Here is a 19,633-nt window from a genome sequence, read left to right as displayed (position 1 = left end):
TCATCAGTGTTTCAAAAGAAATGGCACACGCGATGTTTCAAGTGGGATACGATTACTTTCAAATCGTCATCTAAACGTGATAACGTGGCAAAGAGTATTTCTTCGTCATGAGCAATTTCTTGAATACTTATTGGAATTGATGAAACCCAGGTTTACCCCTTTCATAGCACGCCTTCAACACTCGACATCACGCGCCTTATTTTTAGAAAAAAAGTTTACTGATGGTAATCCTCACTGATGGCGATCAAAACAAGACATTGATTAAAAAAAAAGACCTTCAATTAGAGAGACACAGAAATACAAAATACTACTGGTCCCCATAATCAACAACATTTACTATAGGAAGGTACAGGACAAAAGCCCAAAAAGGATACAACTCGCGCATGCGCAAACCAGTGAGGATCGAAATGAACAAATCATTGGCGACTGTTTCAAACCATCCAATCCCAGCGAAGCATAGTGCTTCGTAAGGCTATGCGTAACCAGTAGAATTCATCGTGTGAAGAAGAGTGGCAGGTTATAACCAAAGCATAGAAATCTACTTCCAAAACGACCCCATCGCACGGCAAGCTATAACACTCAATCGCTACGTTCCTTAAACACGACCAACCGCTTCCTTTTTTCTGCTACACTTGTTACAATATTTACCTGCTTTCTCGCCGTATATTCCAACTATTTCCCCTTTCCTGTAAAAGAAAAATAGTTGGCATATATTTCTTAACATTCAGAAGCGTTACGTGTGAGTTGATTTTGCTTGGCTGTCACTCTTCACCTTGACCAATTTACCTAACTTGTGAGTATTCAAAGATACTGCAGCTGGTGACATTGCAGTCAACAGAATTACTGATAGTCAAAACTATCTCTCGCAACTTTCATAGAAAAAAGTTTGACGAGTGCTGAAACTTGTTTCAGCTTTTTAAGCCGTTTAATTGTTAAAAACGGATCAAACCAATAGATGGAGATCAAATACATAGATCGTATTCCAAAAGTAATCGTCCCTAGCATATTTTTAGACTTCTAGGTCTCTGTTCTTGGTTTACAGGCAGTGATGGTACTGTCTTGGTAATAGACGACGTATAGTCAACCTAAGCAGGCGGGATCCTTGGAACGTTCGCATGAGAAGCAGATTATTTTCAGATCTCGTCATGAGATCTCCGGAAATGGAATGATCTACCATCTGAGAATAAACTCAGAAGGAATTCAATTTCTAACCTCAATGATCTCCTTTTTAATTGTATCCCATACCTTTGCATGAACGCACTTTGCATTTCATAGTCTGCGAATATGGTCCTTTGCAGTTCTTTCCAAATCCCGATGGGGGTGGGTTGGTGCATTCGCGGTTGCGAGTCTTCTTTCCTTTACCACAGGTCTTGCTACACTTGGAGAACGCAGACCACTGAGTGAACCCTCCATCAACTAAAACGATGCAAAAACTTCCAAAAATTAGTCGTTTAAACAATAAACATGTCCTCCACATTTATTAATAACCGTTTCCACCATGACATCAGGATGCATACGCATACATGCCCATTTACCATACTAAAACCACGACAATATCGAGTAGCCCTGGCTAGCTTTAAGTTCCAAATAGTTTAAGGATCAACATGGCAGCAGCTGAGGTTATAGAATAACCACATATAGATCTTCACCTCGATACACTGACTTTTTCCTTTCTTTAACTTAAGCCTTATGCTATATATGTTATTATCTTCAAAATGATGGTTCAAAAATGATTGACCTACCATTTGGTACTGCACATGGACCAGTGTTACACTTCCGCTCCTCCTCGCTGTCTCCAATGCATTGTTTACCTCCATATGCCGGTCGAGGATTGGTGCACGTTCTTGCACGCATCTGGGTTCCACCTCCACAAGTTTTACTACACTGGCTCCATTCTCCAAAGTTACTCCAGCCACCGTCAACTATGTAATCATAATAAAGAGAGCCAAGCTAAGGACGGATCCTTGCAGGTAAGCTTTAACTCCCAAGATCCATTAGTACTTCTCCTTACTGTCTGCCATATAATTCTTGTGTTGTTAGATCGGAGTATTTGGTATTGGATCAACTGATTATCCCCTAATCGATATTTTTCTTTGTTCTCATCCCTTGTCTCCTTGATATTGTATTGATATTGTAGGGAGAAATTTTGTTTTAGTCACTCGTAGGAGTTAAAGGGTTAAAGAGGTTGCCGGAATAGATTCTAATGCTTGCCTCCTAAATTTCAAATGAGCACCGCTGCCAACCCAGGAGGAAGCCCCCTGTTGGAAGCGCGGTAACAAGTTTAGTGGATTCCTCTTTCCCTGGAATTTCATTAAAATCCAATGAAATCAATTACAGAGAGTTAGTTAGTTAGGTTCAGCTTGCTAGGGATATAAAACAAACCTAACATATAAGCTTAAATGTAAAACATATCCGGAAACTCTGACCAGACATTTTATGCTTATATGTCGTGGGAGAGTACTTTCTATTTAATCACCCATACCAGAACAGCCTCCATTGTTACAAGCCCTTGATTCTGCACTGGGCCCTGAACACTGTGCCCCACCACCGGAGGGAGGGGGATTAGTGCAGGTTCGAAAGCGTTCTTGTACACCAGCTCCACAACTGACACTGCATAATCCCCAGTTTCCAAAGCTACTCCATCCTCCATTTGCTAAAATCAAACACAGTCACTCTTTTATGATAAGTCGTTCTTGCCGAGTATTGATAAGGAATATTAAAAGAGGATCTGCTGATTAGACTAGTAAGAAAACTACACAGAGCATCTAAGAAGAGCATCCCAGCTACGTTTGCTAAATATTGAAGTGACAGTTGAAGAGCATGCGAATTTTAATGCAAGCGGCCTGTCATTTTCTATCGCTTGAGAGGTTTAAAGGTTTTTTGGGGGCAACACATGATTTTCATGAGAGAGGATCAGTCCTCGCCAACGGAGTGAAAAAGAGGTACTATGGAAAAATTACTGTCAATCAACGCCCAATGAGGGGGGAGGGGTGGTCATGACAGTATTACTGAGCCTAAGGGGATCGGGTAAATTCTATCGTAACACAACCAAAATCCTCCCTACCCCTCCCCCTCCCCACCGCGATAAGTAATGACACCCCCCACCCCCTCATTTTACTTACCTGGGCACCCTCCACCATTACAAGACCTTGTTTCTCTGTTTTCACCTGAACATTGCGCCCCGCCGCCGGAAGGAGGAGGATTGGTACAGGAGCGTACGCGCTCTTGATATCCAATTCCGCAAGAGGCACTACATTGGCCCCAAAGTCCAAATATACTCCACCCTCCATTGACTGCAAACGTAAAAGTTTTTCACATTATCTTGAGCGAGTTTTATACTCTATCGCATCTGTAGGCAGTAAGGGTTTCTACGTGAAAGAAGCCTCCTGTACTTGTAATGAAGAAAAACACTCTTACCAGGGCAAGCATGGCCACCACAGTATCTTGTTTCTTTGCTTTCTCCGTTGCATTGCGCCCCACCGAGTGATGGAGGAGGATTGGTACAGCTGCGCGTGCGCTCTTGCTGTGCATGCTGTCCACAAGTAGCGCTGCATTGTCCCCAGTTTCCCCAGTTGCTCCATCCACCATTAACAGCACCTTAAAAAACAAAATATACTGATAGTCAGCTTTTGAAATTTTAGCACTTTTGTAAAGAAATCATTTCACTTGTGATTATAATTTGATTATGTTTCTAGGAAAGTCTTTGATTGCGAAGCTTTACCCCATTCGTTGATGAGTACGGGCTTCAATTTATTCAATTTTTCGCTGATTTCTGAGCTCAGAATTACTTATGCTATTGTAATGATAATTCAGAGGTGGTATAATTTCAGGTTATTATATACTCAACAAAATATCGCGTTTCTGATTGGTCAATGATGAATGCATAAATAGGTTATAGAGTGCAATAGAGGTTATAGAGTGCAATACGGAGAAGTTGCCATGGAAACACCGGGGAAGCGCCAAATTTGAACACCAAATTATAAAAAAATCGAGAATATAATAAATAAAAAATCGTATGAACCTGCTCGTGCATTTTGAGAACTTTCAAAACATCACTCGTGCCCGTAAATCACGAAATGCACTCGCGTTCATACGATTTCCTATACGTATAATGGGTATAATGTGGTTTTAACCATCCAATTTGTCCAAATTGTACGGATACGGTTAAAAAAGGGCGATCATAAAAGGACTTTGTCAATGAATGTGTTTTCTCGTAGTGACAAGAATAATACGAAATGATTCCTGTGATACAGGTTATACCACCCAAAGTTCAGCGTCTCACGGCAATATAAAAACTATCATTAAATTGAAAATGAATTTAACTGTTATTTTGGGAAATACCGTTAAAAATTAAGGGGGAGGGGGGGGTAAGGGGGTATTAAAAAAATAAATTATTTTCATCAACACAGTGATATCAATTGGCCACCATAAAGGACGTTTCGAGCGTCAGCTCTTCATCATTCGCTCTACCTTTAAAGATTGATTCGAAATGAAAATAGAGAACGTTTACCTAACTTCATCTTGCAGCATCTGAGCTTTTCCAGGCAGTAAAGTTGATTGCAGTCACTTTTGTAAATACCCACCAAGTAATAGCCCAATTGCTTACAGAACGCCCAACCTTTATTGTCAAACTTATAAGTGTAGTCTTCATCGTAGCAGTGTTCAAAACTGTTTGGATGACCCTGTGGGTGGCAACATTTTGCCTCGTCAATGTTGTTTAGATAGGCTGGTGGACCAGCGCCGAGCCTTACGCCCTGCATGTAATAACCGGCAGGACACAGAGCCCAGACATATTTTCTGGAATGGAAAAGAAATATCTATATAATTCTCTTTATCATAAACGTATATTTTTTCTGCGGTGTTAGACAGCATGAAAACTAGTTCTACCCATGGTGCGCGGCCACTTAATATCTGCGCATGTCGAAAGTTGTTTGTTAATAGAGAGAAACAATACTAACATTGCACATTTGAATATGGAAGTATTTTCTGTCCGTAACAGTAGCATATCTGTAACAATAATTGGTGTACTAATTAAGAAATAGATTCCAAGTTACCGTGCGTCTGTTTAGTAATAGATCGCAGATGACGTCAAAATGTGGTAAGAACAAAAAAGTGGCACACGAGGCGCAGCCGAGTGTGTCACTGATGCTCTTTACCACATTTTGACGTCCTCTGTGATCTATTACTCAACAGACGCACGGCAACTTCGAATCTATTTGTTTTATATAATAAATAATTAAAAAAGTTTTAATGATGACGTCATCTATACATTTGTCCTCCGATAGATCATAAGTGAGAACCAATCAGAATGCGTGTATAACTGAGCTTATCATATAATATGTTTTATCTTCACACTCGAGGAAATGCCCAAATAGATGATATTTCTAACCACAATCGTCTCTTCCTTTCCCTTTCCCTTTCCCCTTATTGTGTTATTTCATATTAACGTGCTGCGTGTGATTCGATAACTAAGCCAATCCAGTCCACAAATTTGAACTTCGCATTCGAAACTGACGTGGAAACTTCCATTCATTATTTTTGATTCTTGAGTTGAGTTGTTTTTTCAAATTTTTTGTTGGTGCATGAATTTGTCACGTGTTTTTTGGAACCAAAGGCCCATTGAAGTCTTAATTTAAATCGAGTTGAACTCTAGCCATTTTTCGATACACGATTTTTATCACTTATTACTATGAAGGTATGTTTTTTCTTCTTTCAGTAAAGCTGAACTTAACAAATCGTTCTACCTCATTCATTTGCAAAGTATAGTTACGGGATTAAGATTGAAGTTATGTTATTATTTTCCTCAAATTGCTCACCTATCCAAAGTCTGCGCCCAATTTGCATTTAAGCACGTTGAAGGTTGTTTGTGATAGGCTGAAATAAAAGCGTTACAGCATCTTGCAGTTTCAATGCGCCCAACTCTCTCGTCTCCAGGTTTGTTATCGTTTCTCCACAATCCCTTGAGATAAGTTCTAGAATCGGGACAAGTGGACCACCCCACTCGGTCTAGGCTTGATTGCCAGCTGATATCCGAACACTGGCCATAGCTAAGATCAACGTGGGAAATCATCAATACGCTGATAAGTTGAATGGCAAAAACGCACCGCATCCTGAATCTGAAGCGAAAAAGACGGTGTCATTAATGTCTACAGTAGATTATCTTGATTTTTGACTTGCCGCTCTGTGAAATGATACACCTTCACGGTACAGTAAAGGATCTGGCTGAGAAACTTAATTTGCTTTAAAAACCTCCCACGGATACATGATCGCCATATTATAAAACGTAATGTAAAATATTGCTAGAGTGATGTTGCCGAGAAGCTCTGCACTCAGAGTGATAAGCAAAGATACATGAAAATAACATTCGCGTCCAAGCAAGGCGCCAGTAATTTGCCTTAAGGTAGAATTTTGTGATGTAGACGCTTTTATTTTCTTATTTGTTTGCTTATTTTCAGCTTGCAGAAATGAGTACCTTGCAATGGATACTTTTGGACCTCGAACGCTCTCGCCAGATATAATTCTTAAGACCCAATTATAAATCATTTTACATGTACTTGGATGACTTGTTAAAATTATTGATTCATCTCTATTGGGGGTGCAATCGCTATAGGTTTGTCTGAATACATGACAGGAAAAAACAAGAGTTGAAAGAGTTTTGGAGAATTCAGTAATTTTAAGCACTTAGCGATGTGTCTGCACTTAAGATCAGAAGAAACTTCACCAGCAAGTAATACTACCATTACATCCACTCTAGTGTAAAACTTAAGTAACTATAATACATGGTCCTTATAGCTCACCCAGAAACGTAAGGTATATGAAGCAGTTATCTTAAAAAAATTTATGCTTCAAGTTTCAATTCACGAATGAATTTTGATAGCCTTCGACATATGTTATCTTCCTTACCTGCTTTTTAGTCTGAGACGTACAATTCGGGATCTGACTAAGTACAACGGTACTTTTCAAGCCTAACGAGCCAATGGAATGACTCAAAATGTTGCCTTTTCTTTGGCTAATGATCAGCTGATTTTGCTAATAGATGTTTAATTAAGGTTGACGTGGCCCAAAGAGTTTTCTTAGATGTATTGAATTTCTTAGAGATCAATTCATAATTAGTATCTTTTATACTATCTCATCTGTACACCCAAGAGGCGGTCACAGATGAAAATGAAATCAATTTTGGAAACGATCCTTTATGACAAAGAAATCAAGGGGAGTTCAAGGGTTATGCAATAACAGGCTTTCCCTTACAGAGTCTCAGAGTCTCCTATCTCTCTTTGATGGAGAGAGGAACTGTGAGAGTGAAGTATCTTGTCCATGAACGCAACACGGTGAATAAACCCGGGAAGGGTTTGTGCCCTCGTCAGTTTTACCCTCGTCAGTTTTACCCTCGTTCAGTTTTGCCCTCGTTTTACTCAGTTTCTCTCTCGTTTTTCCCTACTTTTTCCTTCGTTTACCCTCGTGTTTACCAAAGATCGTATTCCCGATTGAAAAAGCAAACATCTTTTTGGAATGGAAATTGTTTCTCATTAACAGGAAGTGAATATTGATGATCGTTCATTCCTAACCTTCTGATAAAACTTGTGGTTTTGAGAAGTGAGATGAACTAATGCTGTCTTGGAATTCTAACTCGAAATGATGAAAATTTGTCCCAAATTTACCCCTTCTATACTTTATTTCATGAATGCCTTGGATAACCAGGATATCTTCTTGTTAAAAAATGGAAGAAGGCTTCTTGATTGATTCTTTAAAATTTTTCTTGCAAACAATCAATGTTTTGCCTTTTCTCTTGTTTACTGTATTTCTTAAAACGAAAACGTTTAACACACTGTGAAATTCTTAATCAATTCTTTAACCTTGAATAAAAATAGCTGCGTATAAAGAAAAAAGCATAACGTGTCATCACGTAACTTGACGTGTAGATTAACAATTTCATTTAAACGCCTGTGGTAAAAGCTCTCACGGTTGAGATAGAAAACGTTTCCGAGATCCATGTCCAATGCAGTGTCCAGACAATTCTGTCTTATAATTCCCGTCCTTCAGCGAGATTAAAAAATATTGAAGGAAAAACTGCAGCCAAATGTCGGGTTGGGACTAAACATCATTTCACACCTAGTCTCTTTTTGTCTAACATTAGTCGAGGCTGATTGGCAAGACGTTCCTCTAGAGGCAATTTGAATATGAATGCGCCATTTTTCAATAATTTTCCTCTTTTTTTCATCAGAACAGAAGACGCAATTATCGGTTTGAATGAAAATTTTCGAATAGTTTGTTTAAGAATAGTGAGAGCGGAATTGTTAAATTCAACCCCAGCTGACCAGCACTTATTCTTCAAAGTATTAGGGGATTGTACTTCCATCTCATTTTTGTAGGGTATCCCTCTGTTTAAGGAAATTAAAACGATAAGTGAAGCGTTGACGACCCAATTGTCCTTGTAATTTAGAATAACAAAGAGACTTTCGCGTTGTTTTTGCTAAACAAAAACACATTCAATAAAAAATTAGTAAATTTTATACGTATTCTCATTACACAAACGTATTCTCATTACACAAACGCTTAAAAGACACCTGTCAAACCTTTTTTTCAACATTTTTGTTTATATCTAATCTTTACTGTACTATGTTGAGCATCGTGTTATTCTTTTGTTGTCGAGCACGAAAAAAAACCCATTTTTTATTTAACTTAGATACTGCCCCCCGTGCCATGCGTAAACAGAGTATAGAATGGGGTAACTGAATATCTCTAAATCATCAATTAGTACCACGATTTTATACTACCACTCAACCGCCCAATTTTTTTTTGCTGCAGTTGAAACCAACTTGAAGTGTCCTTACATATTATTTTATTATACCGCTGTGTTCAAAAAATTTCCATGGGTCATATTTTAGGAAGGCTTGAAATTGCATATGCAACATCGAAATTTCCTATTCGAATTAATCAAACAGACCACAACGATAACATGCATTTTTAAATAGCTTTATTAATTTTTCACCAAGTTAATAATCACAAATGACAGAGTAAGGATATCAGTCCCATTTGGTATCGACCCAACAGCAGCATAAATTATTCGATACTTCAATATTTCCATTTGAGATAAGCTTAATATACGGATAATCAGCCCAAAAAATCAAATAATGGAAAGCGATCCCAAAAAGCACCCCTTTTTTTCCAAATGACCTGCAAGGAAAAATAACAAGATGCTGTTCAGGATCATGATAACAAAGCCAAAGTGTTGAGAGGATTTGAAAAAATAAGCTTTGAAAAAACAGCTATTCAGCATGAAAAAAACTCACGTTCAACCATCTTTAGATAAAAATGTTGCAACTCCTCTGTGATGTATAGAAACAATAAAACTAACCTCATCTTAAATCTAGCGGATTTCCTTTCCTTTCAATTTCCTGTCAAAATAGGCAAAACATTTCATTATTTCAAAGTATTTTGTTCAGATACAATTAAAAGCGGGAAAGCCGCTGTTTTAAGCTAACATTATGATCGAATTTCTTCATTCCTCGCTTTGTATTCTCCACATCACTTTTACTAAAAAAGATGCAATTTTTTTTCATTTTAGACTAAAAGGCATCTCTACCATCTCAGTTTGGAAAACGTTTTAATGCTTCATTTTTTTAAAAGAACTGACGCGAAGAACTAACAAAAACATGACACAACTTATATCTGTTCTGTTGATCATATGTTATACTATTCTACATGGGCGACATTTAGTGACATGCGTCCGGCGTGGGACCCATTCTGTTTAGCCAAAGAGGTCTATAGAAGGTAGTAGATATGGCGTAGTAAGTTGCATTAGACAACAAAACCTTATTAAACGACAACACGCGTTGCTTGTTAAGAAATTTTTTGACTTAATTCGTATAGCGGATATTAAACTGAAAGAAATTCTACCATTCAATTCCCAAGAGTGATTAACATCGTAATCTCCTTCCAATGTCACTCTCAAATCAAACATCAAGGTCATGAGAATAAAGGAAATGATCAAGAACTTGTAAAGTTCTTGATTGTTGAACCGTTTCTCCTTGTGAAGAGTATAGTATAGAGATTATGTATGATAATATTGGGATGTAAAGGGTGGAGAGAAGTCCATTTTACCTCTGCACGAAGCCACTTTACATTTCTTTCCCTTCCTCGCTTTTCCTCTACAGTCCTTTCCGCCTTCTGAGGGGGGTGGATTGGTGCATGTACGATATTTATATCTCTTCCCCGTGCCACAAGTCTTGTTGCACTCGCCGTAATCTGACCATTCACTCCAACCTCCATTCACTATATTCGTACAATTAATAATGGCAGTAGGACCGAGTGGAGTACAATTCGCTCTATAATCGTACGGGGGATTAGCTAAATTGGACGACCGCGAAGAGGGAGTCCAATTTGTCAATCACGAGTATGATTGCGGACAGAATTGGACGACAAGAAGTCCTGTTACCTATTAATCATAACCGTTACAATTTCCGAAAAAAACCAAATACATTTAGGTCAAATATCTTCGGTTTTTTTTTTCAATTTTTCCTCGGTTAAGTGGTTGTTGCTTTGGTTATTGTAATTAACTCTGTGATTGCTGGATCTGGCTGAGAGGACTTAGTATGATTGGCTACTTCAACTGTCCGATTACAGGTGTCCCGATTACAGTCAACTGTCCGATTACAGTCAACTGTCCGATTACAGCCAACTGTCCGATTACAACACTACAAAATGATTAGTGAAAAAATAAAGCAGCTAATGCACCAATCACGTTTAGGAGATTGAAATGGTTATGATTAAATGACGAAACACCAACTGATAAGTCACGACTTAGGTAAATCGACTTAATAACATGATAGGAATGCGCATATGCGACTATTTGACCTCAATTTTGAATCTTGTAAAGCTTACGAATAGAAAAAGAAAAGCGAATATTTTGTGAGAAACCTTTTCATTTTAACCTCGTTTCGAAAAAACCAGAATTGTTATCTTCTGTGGTGTTTTACTATAAAGACTCCATGCAGCATGGAATCCATTTGTTTTATACGATAAAAAAGCAAAATGTTGTTAGATTTGATATCATCTATGGATCTAGAACCAATCTGAATGCGTGTAAGATTCAGCTTATCATATTATTTCATACTGTGAACGTTTAGCTAAAAGGAAATAGAGGGATTTATCGTACCTTTGCATGAAGCCTCTCTACATTTCTTTCCCTTCCTCGCCCTCCCGTAACAGTCCTTTCCGTCGCCTGACTGGGGTGGATTGGTGCACGTTCGATATTTATATTTTTTCCCCTTGCCGCAGCTCTTGCTACACTCACCATAGTTTGACCAGTTACTCCACCCTCCGTCAACTGAAATAGTAAAATACTTAGCTGACTTCGCCATTGACTAAAATGTCACCGCTTAGGTAAATTTACCAAGATGACATAACAGGAATGTCTAAAATAAATACCAAGGTCCTACTGTAACTCGATAATAGGTAATGACACGAGCCTATGGGCTCCTGGTAATGACAAGATTTAGCTGAGTTAACACCAAATTGTCACAAGTCCCCTACCATTGCAAGGTCCATTATTGCAAGTCCGTGTTTCTTGGCTGTCTCCTGAACACTGTGCCCCACCACCTGACGGAGGGGGATTGGTGCAAGTGCGCGAGCGTGCGTGCTGTCCATCACCGCATGAAGCGCTGCATTGTCCCCAGTCTCCCCAGTCACTCCAACCACCGTTCACTGGAATAACATTGGGACAAGAATTAGTATACTAATTGGCCTACGTGACTTAAACGAACGGTGTTAGAATATTACAGTAACTTGGAAAAGGGAAGCATCATATAATCATAGCGGAGGGCCTATGCACAGAATTGGCAAGCGGAGCCCAAAACTTAAGAAAAGAGAGCCTGACAAACTGCAAAAATGTGGTTGCCATATGATGGCTGTACGTCATTCTGTTTGTGAGTTGTGTTTTACTAATGTGGCATGCTGCATTGTTAGCTCAACGTAGGAACTTCACGTCGGTAGATCTGCACTCCATGGGAATGAGATGAATAAGCATTCACGTACATTAACGTTAAATGTGATACATGTACCTACCAGGGCATTCATGAGTATTACAGGCTTGTGTTTCTTTGCTGGGCCCTACACATTGCGCTCCACCGCCCGACGGAGGGGGATTTGTACAGGTTCGTGAGCGTTCTTGGGTTCCACCCCCACATGTAGCGCTGCATTGTCCCCAAGGTCCGAAGCTGCTCCATCCGCCATTAACAGCAGCTGAAAGCATAACAGAGGAGTGTTGCTGAACCGTATAAAAGGGTATTCAGAACTCTCCTTCAGCAATTATTCAAATATTAAAATTAAGAGGTTAAAATTAAGTGACCAGCGCAGTACGAAGAAGAATGACCGATTCTCCGCATTTTAGATCTTGAACCCTACCACCTTGTGAGATGATCTGTCGGCTAAGCTGCAGAAAGACCGGAAGCGTCATGGGCTTAACTGTAAGTTCACATAGAAACCACCGCCCTACATGTTTTTAAGATTTACAGCGTTGAAGGCTTCTAACGTGAATAATAGTATAAAGAAAGGTACATATCCTGTTACCTACATCTTTCTCGGTAAAGTTACCCATTGCATATTTAGAGTTCTTCGAGTATTCACTGACTTTCCATGTGGTGATCAGATTTACCTTTTTTCATCTTGCAGCATCGAAATTTTTCGATGCAATAAATATCGTTGCAGTCGCTTTTGTAGAAGCCAGTCATGTAGTAGCCCACCTGTTGGCACTCGCTCCAACCTTTATTGTCGAAGGAATATGTGACATCTTGATCGTAACAGTGTTCATAACTGTTTGGATGACCCTGAGGGTGGCAACATTTTGCCTCGTCAATGTGGAGCAGATAGGCTGGCGGACCAGCGCCGAGCCTCATACCTTGCATGTAGTAACCATTAGGGCACAGTGCCCAGACATGATTTCTAGAAGAGAATTTCAAAGCATCTTAAGATAAAATTGGTATAGGTAATAGCATGATTTCTCGTGCAATTTGGTGTTAATAAGCTTGAGTAACCTTTTCAAAGACTACAAATTACACGATCCCGTGAAAAGAGTGCAATTTGTAGTCTTTGAAAAATTTACAAGTGCTTATTACACCAAATTGCAAGAGAAACAATGTTATTACTAATTAATAATTTCAATGAAAAACATCACAGAAAGTCAAGACCGACGAAATTAACTTTGAAAGCGTGCGCGCGCTATATTTGTAATTTGCACTCGTGTTACAACTTTGAACTCGTGTTGCATGAGAATGCACTCGTTTTAAGCCAATCAGAAGCGCGTAAATTTTTCATCCACATTATTACGCTTACAAAGAACTTTGTACGATATAAAGAAAAACTAAGTTTAAATTCATGCATAAGTCAATTTGCCAAAAACGCCGAAGCATTCTGATTTCAAGAACATGAAGCGGCTGAGAGTATTGGCACTCCTTTTTGCACGAGACTGAAATTCATTGCAGGCGAGGTCTATACCACTTTTTTTTTTACTGCTTTCTACGACCCTTTAATATCAAGTCTAATGAATGTCATGTTCAGAAACATGAATCAGTTCATGGTGGGACTCACCTATCCAGCGTGTAAAGCCAATTCGCGTTTGAACATGTGGAAGGTTTGTGGACATAAGTTGGTTCTGTTGCCCGACAGCACCTTCCATACTCTATGCGACCAACTCTCTCGTCTCCAGGGTGTCGATCATTTCTCCACATCCCCTTGAGGTAGGTCATACTGTTAGGACAGGTAGACCACGTGGCCCTGTCCAAACTAACCGACCAATCAGCTTGATCACATTGACTGAGGGTGATATCAGCCTGGCAAATCAGCAGCGTGCTGACGACTGAAATAGCAAACACTACATTCATCTTGTACTTGGCTTCTTAGGAGAAAAAACGCAGATATACCTGATGATCCTCTAGCAAAATAAAAGAAAATAATTCATTACTTTGATAGCTTTTCTCGATAATAAGGGGTGATTGATTCATAGAACGAACCTGTAATTATTAGATTTCATTTAGCGAAGCACATGATTAATGAAGTACGATAATCAGCTTGGGAAGTTTGGCAGAATCTAGCTGAGAGAGAAAATAAATTAATCGACTTAAATAAGCTTAATCTCGAAATCTACCCGTCCAAGATTGTTTTGGAGTATACTTAAAATATTAAGCTTATTGTTCAGTTGGTGGATAATATTTTCATTCATGAACGAAACAAAGCCGCCTAAATTTTTGAAAATAAGTAACAGTCTTATCTTCACAAAGACTGTCGTTTTTGAAATCTTTGATACCGAGGAATGAATAATTTCCTACTTCTCTCCAAAATCTTACTGAATGGTTTGTCCAAACTGTAAAGCAGACAAGTATGGGGTTAAAAATTTTTAAGAATTAATTCTGACGTCTCTCTCTACTAAGAATAACATAGACCCATCATCTTAAATTAAACCTCTCGAGAATGATGACATAATTTTCCTCCATAATTGGTTAAACAGTACGATGAAGAGAAACCTTATCAACTCTGGGATAACTTAAATTTCCCGCAGGTATCATAAGTTTCAATTTTATGAATAAAGTGAATAGCGGACAGTTCAAAATAAAGATGATGTTTTCAAATTTCTATGGAACAGAAACCGATCCTTTTTCGGCAATAAGTAAGACAAATTTGTATCGCCTAATTCGTGGGAAACGAGAGACAAAAACAAAGTAAAAATAAACCCTGGCACAAAAGTTTTCTGCACAGTTAAAGAAAAACGGCCCATAAAGTACATGACTACTAATGCAAGAAATTCAGGAGTTTCTTTTAAGCCTCTATTAGAATTGACAGAAACTGAAGCAGATAACTCTAAATGTTTGAAGAAGTTTGTTCTAAGGATAGAATAAAGGGCAGACAAAAAGTGACCCTGACTTCTTTTGGAAAAATTTAACACAAGCAGCCTGTATGAGCTGGGAACATACCTCTTAATACTGTCACTTTCCTCTTAGTACACGTACGCACATTTGTGCAAAACGGTGGAAGCCACGCTTACACATAATTCTGCGTTAAAACGTCGTTCCTCTGGTTACCGACTACCCTGATTATTATATTGATTATTAAATAAAACTTATGAAAAAAATCTAATTAGTGTTCCAATTACAAATTCTTTAGTGTAGATATCAAACTTAAATCATCTAGTTCAGTATTTGTCAATTCTGTAAGCCTCTTACACAGTTTCATCACCAAAAGAGGTTCTTGAGAAGCAAGCAGCTTTCTATTTTTATGCAAATGACTTCTTTCGCAGTATGGGATAACGCAAACATCAGAGTGGAAGATCTAAATTTATTAAACTTGTAACATTTCCGTCAGAAAGCTCTTTCTTTCTACTTATTAGCATGACATCGGTGCAATACAAATTTTCCGTGTTCACAGAAGCTTTGTAAACATCCCTTGAAAATTGATTTTTCCTCTAACCGGGGGGTAGACTGATTAATTGTATATCACCATAAAAATGTTACCTTTTCTTTACGCTAAATATACTATCGAAGTTGTTAAAATCAGAGCTGAAAATTTTGGGAATTTCAAAGCACCTCCTAGGTTCTTCGTAAAATGGCTTCTCTCGTGTAACTAATCGCTGAAATGTTGCTGTTATTTTAACCCTTTCACTCTTAAGATCTCATTAGTCATTCCCTTCACTGTCTGCCATACGATTCTTATGATGTTAGCTAGGAGAATTTGATAATTGATTATATAATCACTATCCCCTAATTTATATTTTTTTCATTATCATCACTTGACCGTTTCATATTGTAATGATATTGTTAGAAGAAATTCTGTTATAGCCACTCATGGGTGTTACAGGGTTAAGAAGTGTGCTCAAAAGCCACCGACGCTACACACCGATAACAAATTCACAATGTCTACGAGCTATGCCCGAGTCCTGCTTACCAACCGAAGCAAACGTTGTAGAACGTGGTATTTCCATGGCAACAAAGTTTTTAAAGCCTACCGTGGCTTAAATATAGTTTTTAACCCTTTTACTTTGAAAACTCTTTTGTTATATACGATGAGTCGACTTGTATCCCGTTTCCTGACCTTCAACTGGTATTTCTGTGAACTCTGCCATTTTATTACAACTTTCTGACAGAGTCGATTTTTGAGTGGGTAAAGTTAAGAAGTGAAAAATGAAAAAAAGGAACTCTTGAAGACTAATGTATCCAATAAATTTCTAATAAGATCATATACATTGTATCTTATTAGGAGAATCCTTGTTTATAGAAAAACTTATTAGCCTGAAGCAATAATTTAGGGAAGCTATACCCATTTAGTATATGCTATAGCAGTGGATAGCGTTGAGGGCGCGCTCTGATTGGCTACGCAAACTCCGAATAACCTTTGTTATTCACCCTCTAGCAACTCGCGCGGGATTCGCCCCCGAAAAACTGTAATCGCTGCGGAAAATAAATGACTCAAATCATATTTTTGTGTTATCATGATTATCTCACTGTTTTACAAAAAAAACTAATAATCACCTTAGTGTCAATGGCTAGCGGTGGATATTCACCTCGCTGCATCACGGCTCGATCGTTAAATATCAAACACCAGCCACCTCAACCTCGGAGAAAAGTTGTGAAATAGCTTTGTGAACTATTCAGCATATCGCGTTCATACTATTTTTGTCAACTCGTCCCCTTTTTGGTATTTATTTCCAATATTGATGTTAGGGAAACGGCGAGATAGGCTAACTTTTGTTCGTGTCATTAGTGCATAACTGTCCAATTATAGCGTCGACTTATCCAAGTCATTTGCAGCTTTCAACTTCGTACCTCGAGTCGTTCTAACTCCATGGCAGCCAAGAGCTACCAGCCAAGAGCTATAAGACTATAATAACACAAAATATTTATTGGCATTCGACCTATCTAACACATACGATAATCTTAGTTTGAAACTATCACTGAGGTTTTAAAAATCTGATGACAAATATCTAAAAACCACACAATTTCTTCCTTTTCCTCGCTTTGATTCTTCTCCACATGGAAAAGATATGAAAGACAGAAAAAAGAATATTTTTCTTTCCATTTCCTACTTTTCTCTTCCTCGTTTATTAATCCACGGTTCAAATATACAATATTCACATATTTCACAGTCTTTCATTGAACACAATTCGTGCCTTTTTCGTATCTCACTTCTCAAAGAATTGTGAAGCACTAAGGCCTAGTTCAAACGTCGATCTTTACATGTACCGAACCTAACGTTTCTATTAAGTACATGTAAAGATCGACGTTTGAATCAATCAGGATCGGCAGATTTGTATTCGGATCGACAGTGCCGTTCTATCCGACTCGGCTAGTCGGATAGAACGGTAAAAGATCGACATTGATTCATACGTCGTACTTTACATGTACCGAACTTAATGCATACATTATACATACGTTAAAATAATTATGTTTTACCCACAATTCAAGAAAGTTCGCTTACGTGCCATGCGCGAAAGCCTTCGAACCATTCAAACAATATGGCGGGAAAGGAGGAAGGCTCGTGCTCCTCTTGTTTTAAATCCACAAAATATACCTGTATACCCATTGGTAGGCATTAACCGCTGACTACAATGGAGTTATGTTCAGTTTTGCAATTAGGATCGACTAAATTCGGATCGACGTTTGAATCAACTGCCGCTCTTAATTATTCGAGTCGACCCAAATTGCAATTAGGTTCGGTACATGTAAAGATCGACGTTTGAACTAGGCCTAACACTGGCTACTGTTCAACTGAATTTAATTACACTGTAATAAAAATATAGGTGAAAAACAAAAGCTAGAGAATTTTGGAAAATAATTATCATTTTTTTATGTAAACATTCATGTATGTTCATAATAGATAAAACAAATTTGCACATTCTAATCAATTAAATTTCCAAGGATATTTTTGTCAATATACCACCAGTGAGGCACTTTTTCGACTCTCAAGTAACTCCTGAACGATCAGTCTCATTTGAAAACACTTGCGTATTACCAGTTCTGCCATAGATAAAGTTTTTTATCAATTTTTCTCTCTCTGTAGGTCTTTGTTTCAGATGCTGTGCGAGAAATTTGGAAATTTCTGAACAGATAGGTTGTCATTTGCCCCACGATGTTATAGGGTTCTCAGTCAATAAGACGCTTAAGTAATAAACGAGGACACGGAGCTCTGGTGCTGCTAAATGTTTTTAAGCGTTTTTACAATTAAGGTCTGTGGTTATGCCTTGTGTTAGATGGTAAAAATGTTGATGGTATTTATGAAGTGTGATCGAATCGATGACTGCATGCAAGAGAAACTACTGAGCTGCTTTTTCGTCAGGCAAGACCCAAAGTTGTTAAGCAATTTAGTTCTAAAAAAATTCTTCGCCATGAAACCTTCTTTGCAAAAAATAGGAGGCAAATGGAAATATCCTAATTTATGTCCAGTCCAGTTCCGACTCGACTCAGGATAAGGTTTTAATGAAGAAGAAAAGTAAATGTCCATGCTTGACAGCATTAACTGGTGAAACACCTTAGTTTGCTTGTTGCTCTTTTTCTCTTTCAGTTATTCAGATAGCTCGTTAGCTCGAATGATTTATTGAAAATAAATAAGATAACTTAGTTGCATAACATTTTCGTCCAAAAAAAAAAAAGGGTATACTTTCTGTCGAGCCGCCTTTTTTCTTAGAAACGACAGAGCCGGCCACGCTGCCCTTAAATTTCCTATCTTTGGGGACTGAAAACAAGAAAGAGAAAAAAAAACTTGTATGCTGTACTCCAAATGATGGATCGTCTTTTTGTTTTTCGTTCACACTGGCAGGAACGAGTCTTTCAGTTCGGTTAAATTTATTAGAGGCAAGGTACTCTGATTTATCTTACCTGTCTTTCTCTACCACACCTTGGTATATACTGCTGCTATTCTGATCGAAGGGCGTTTCACCCCAGTTGCAGGTGTAGATCAGACTAAAAATTCCGTATCTTTATTACCTCTCTCGACATGAATGGCTCAAATTGAAATGAAAACTGTTTATTAGCGTTAACGCAAATGATATGAAAATTTTGAATTATTTACTTATCTTTCCTTGAACCATGAAACGCATTCGTGACAGGAGAATATAAATGTTGATATTCTACTGTTCGTGATTATTTTGCGTATGTTTCATTAATGTCGTCGTTGCGCTAAGCCGGTATCTATGAGATCGCGTTTTCGAACCCTTCCGAAACCTGTCTCTTCACTGGTTTTTCCTTGATGTGCGATTTTGGTAATTGCAATTTACTATTGAGGAGCAATTTGTCATGCATCATAAATATGTTAAATTACGATTCTTTTCATACATTTGGCGATCAATTTTCTTTCTGGGAACAAAGAACTCGCTCATTATTTGTCAGCAATGGCTCAAGCCCTTCTTTCAAATCTAAATTATTGTGGCAGGTCCAACTTTCTGCTATTGCTTTGAAAGCACTGAACCGTTAAGGATCAAAATTGGTTTTTGTTCCGCGTCAATTTTGCGCGGGGGGAAAACGTCTTCAGCAAATGAATTGAATATCAATATAATAAATTTTCCTGGCGCAAATATATTATCGACAATTATTACATTAAAACTAAGAATTCCCATTTTAATTCTGGCTTGCAGCCTTATTTCTTTAAATTTGGA

The 19,633-nt window shown here is 38.2% G+C and overlaps 2 protein-coding genes across 4 annotated transcripts in view; both read right to left on the bottom strand.

Annotated features, from left to right (window-relative positions):
* LOC113677024 (coadhesin) overlaps positions 1 to 7,034 on the bottom strand; it is a 7,289-nt gene extending 255 nt beyond the window's left edge. Inside the window, exons 1-9 of one of the 2 annotated variants that reach the window (XM_089211792.1) lie at positions 6,904 to 7,034; positions 5,817 to 6,116; positions 4,511 to 4,797; positions 3,418 to 3,597; positions 3,123 to 3,293; positions 2,483 to 2,653; positions 1,743 to 1,922; positions 1,246 to 1,416; positions 649 to 686 (exon numbers count right to left, since the gene is read on the bottom strand). In XM_089211792.1, coding sequence (XP_089067918.1) covers positions 673 to 686; positions 1,246 to 1,416; positions 1,743 to 1,922; positions 2,483 to 2,653; positions 3,123 to 3,293; positions 3,418 to 3,597; positions 4,511 to 4,797; positions 5,817 to 6,109 — 1,467 coding nt within the window. In that variant the 5' untranslated portion in view covers positions 6,110 to 6,116; positions 6,904 to 7,034 and the 3' untranslated portion in view covers positions 649 to 672. Of the gene's footprint in view, positions 1 to 648; positions 687 to 1,245; positions 1,417 to 1,742; positions 1,923 to 2,482; positions 2,654 to 3,122; positions 3,294 to 3,417; positions 3,598 to 4,510; positions 4,798 to 5,816; positions 6,117 to 6,797; positions 6,881 to 6,903 lie in introns of those variants that run through there. The other variant, XM_089211793.1, reaches the window with a different exon arrangement.
* Positions 7,035 to 9,343: 2,309 nt separating this feature from the next.
* LOC113664801 (coadhesin) lies at positions 9,344 to 19,099 on the bottom strand. 2 transcript variants are annotated; one of them, XM_089211796.1, is made up of 8 exons: positions 18,858 to 19,099; positions 13,585 to 13,927; positions 12,653 to 12,939; positions 12,064 to 12,240; positions 11,533 to 11,703; positions 11,156 to 11,326; positions 10,102 to 10,272; positions 9,344 to 9,395 (listed from the first exon to the last, which is right to left on the bottom strand). In XM_089211796.1, the coding sequence occupies exons 2-8, from the start codon at positions 13,875 to 13,877 to the stop codon at positions 9,388 to 9,390; spliced, it is 1,278 nt and encodes a 425-aa protein (XP_089067922.1). In that variant the 5' UTR covers positions 13,878 to 13,927; positions 18,858 to 19,099; the 3' UTR covers positions 9,344 to 9,387. The 2 variants fall into 2 exon arrangements, with proteins under 2 accessions (XP_089067922.1, XP_089067923.1); XM_089211797.1 differs by lacking the exon at positions 18,858 to 19,099 and adding an exon at positions 18,640 to 18,709.
* Between the last annotated feature and the right edge of the window lie 534 nt (positions 19,100 to 19,633).

This window comes from Pocillopora damicornis, chromosome 7 (assembly GCF_964200805.1).
Source record: "Pocillopora damicornis chromosome 7, jaPocDami1.2, whole genome shotgun sequence".
Classification (NCBI taxonomy): domain Eukaryota; kingdom Metazoa; phylum Cnidaria; class Anthozoa; order Scleractinia; family Pocilloporidae; genus Pocillopora; species Pocillopora damicornis.
The sequence above is the reverse complement of the archived record's forward strand: the minus strand, read 5'-3'. Positions and strand labels throughout refer to the sequence as shown.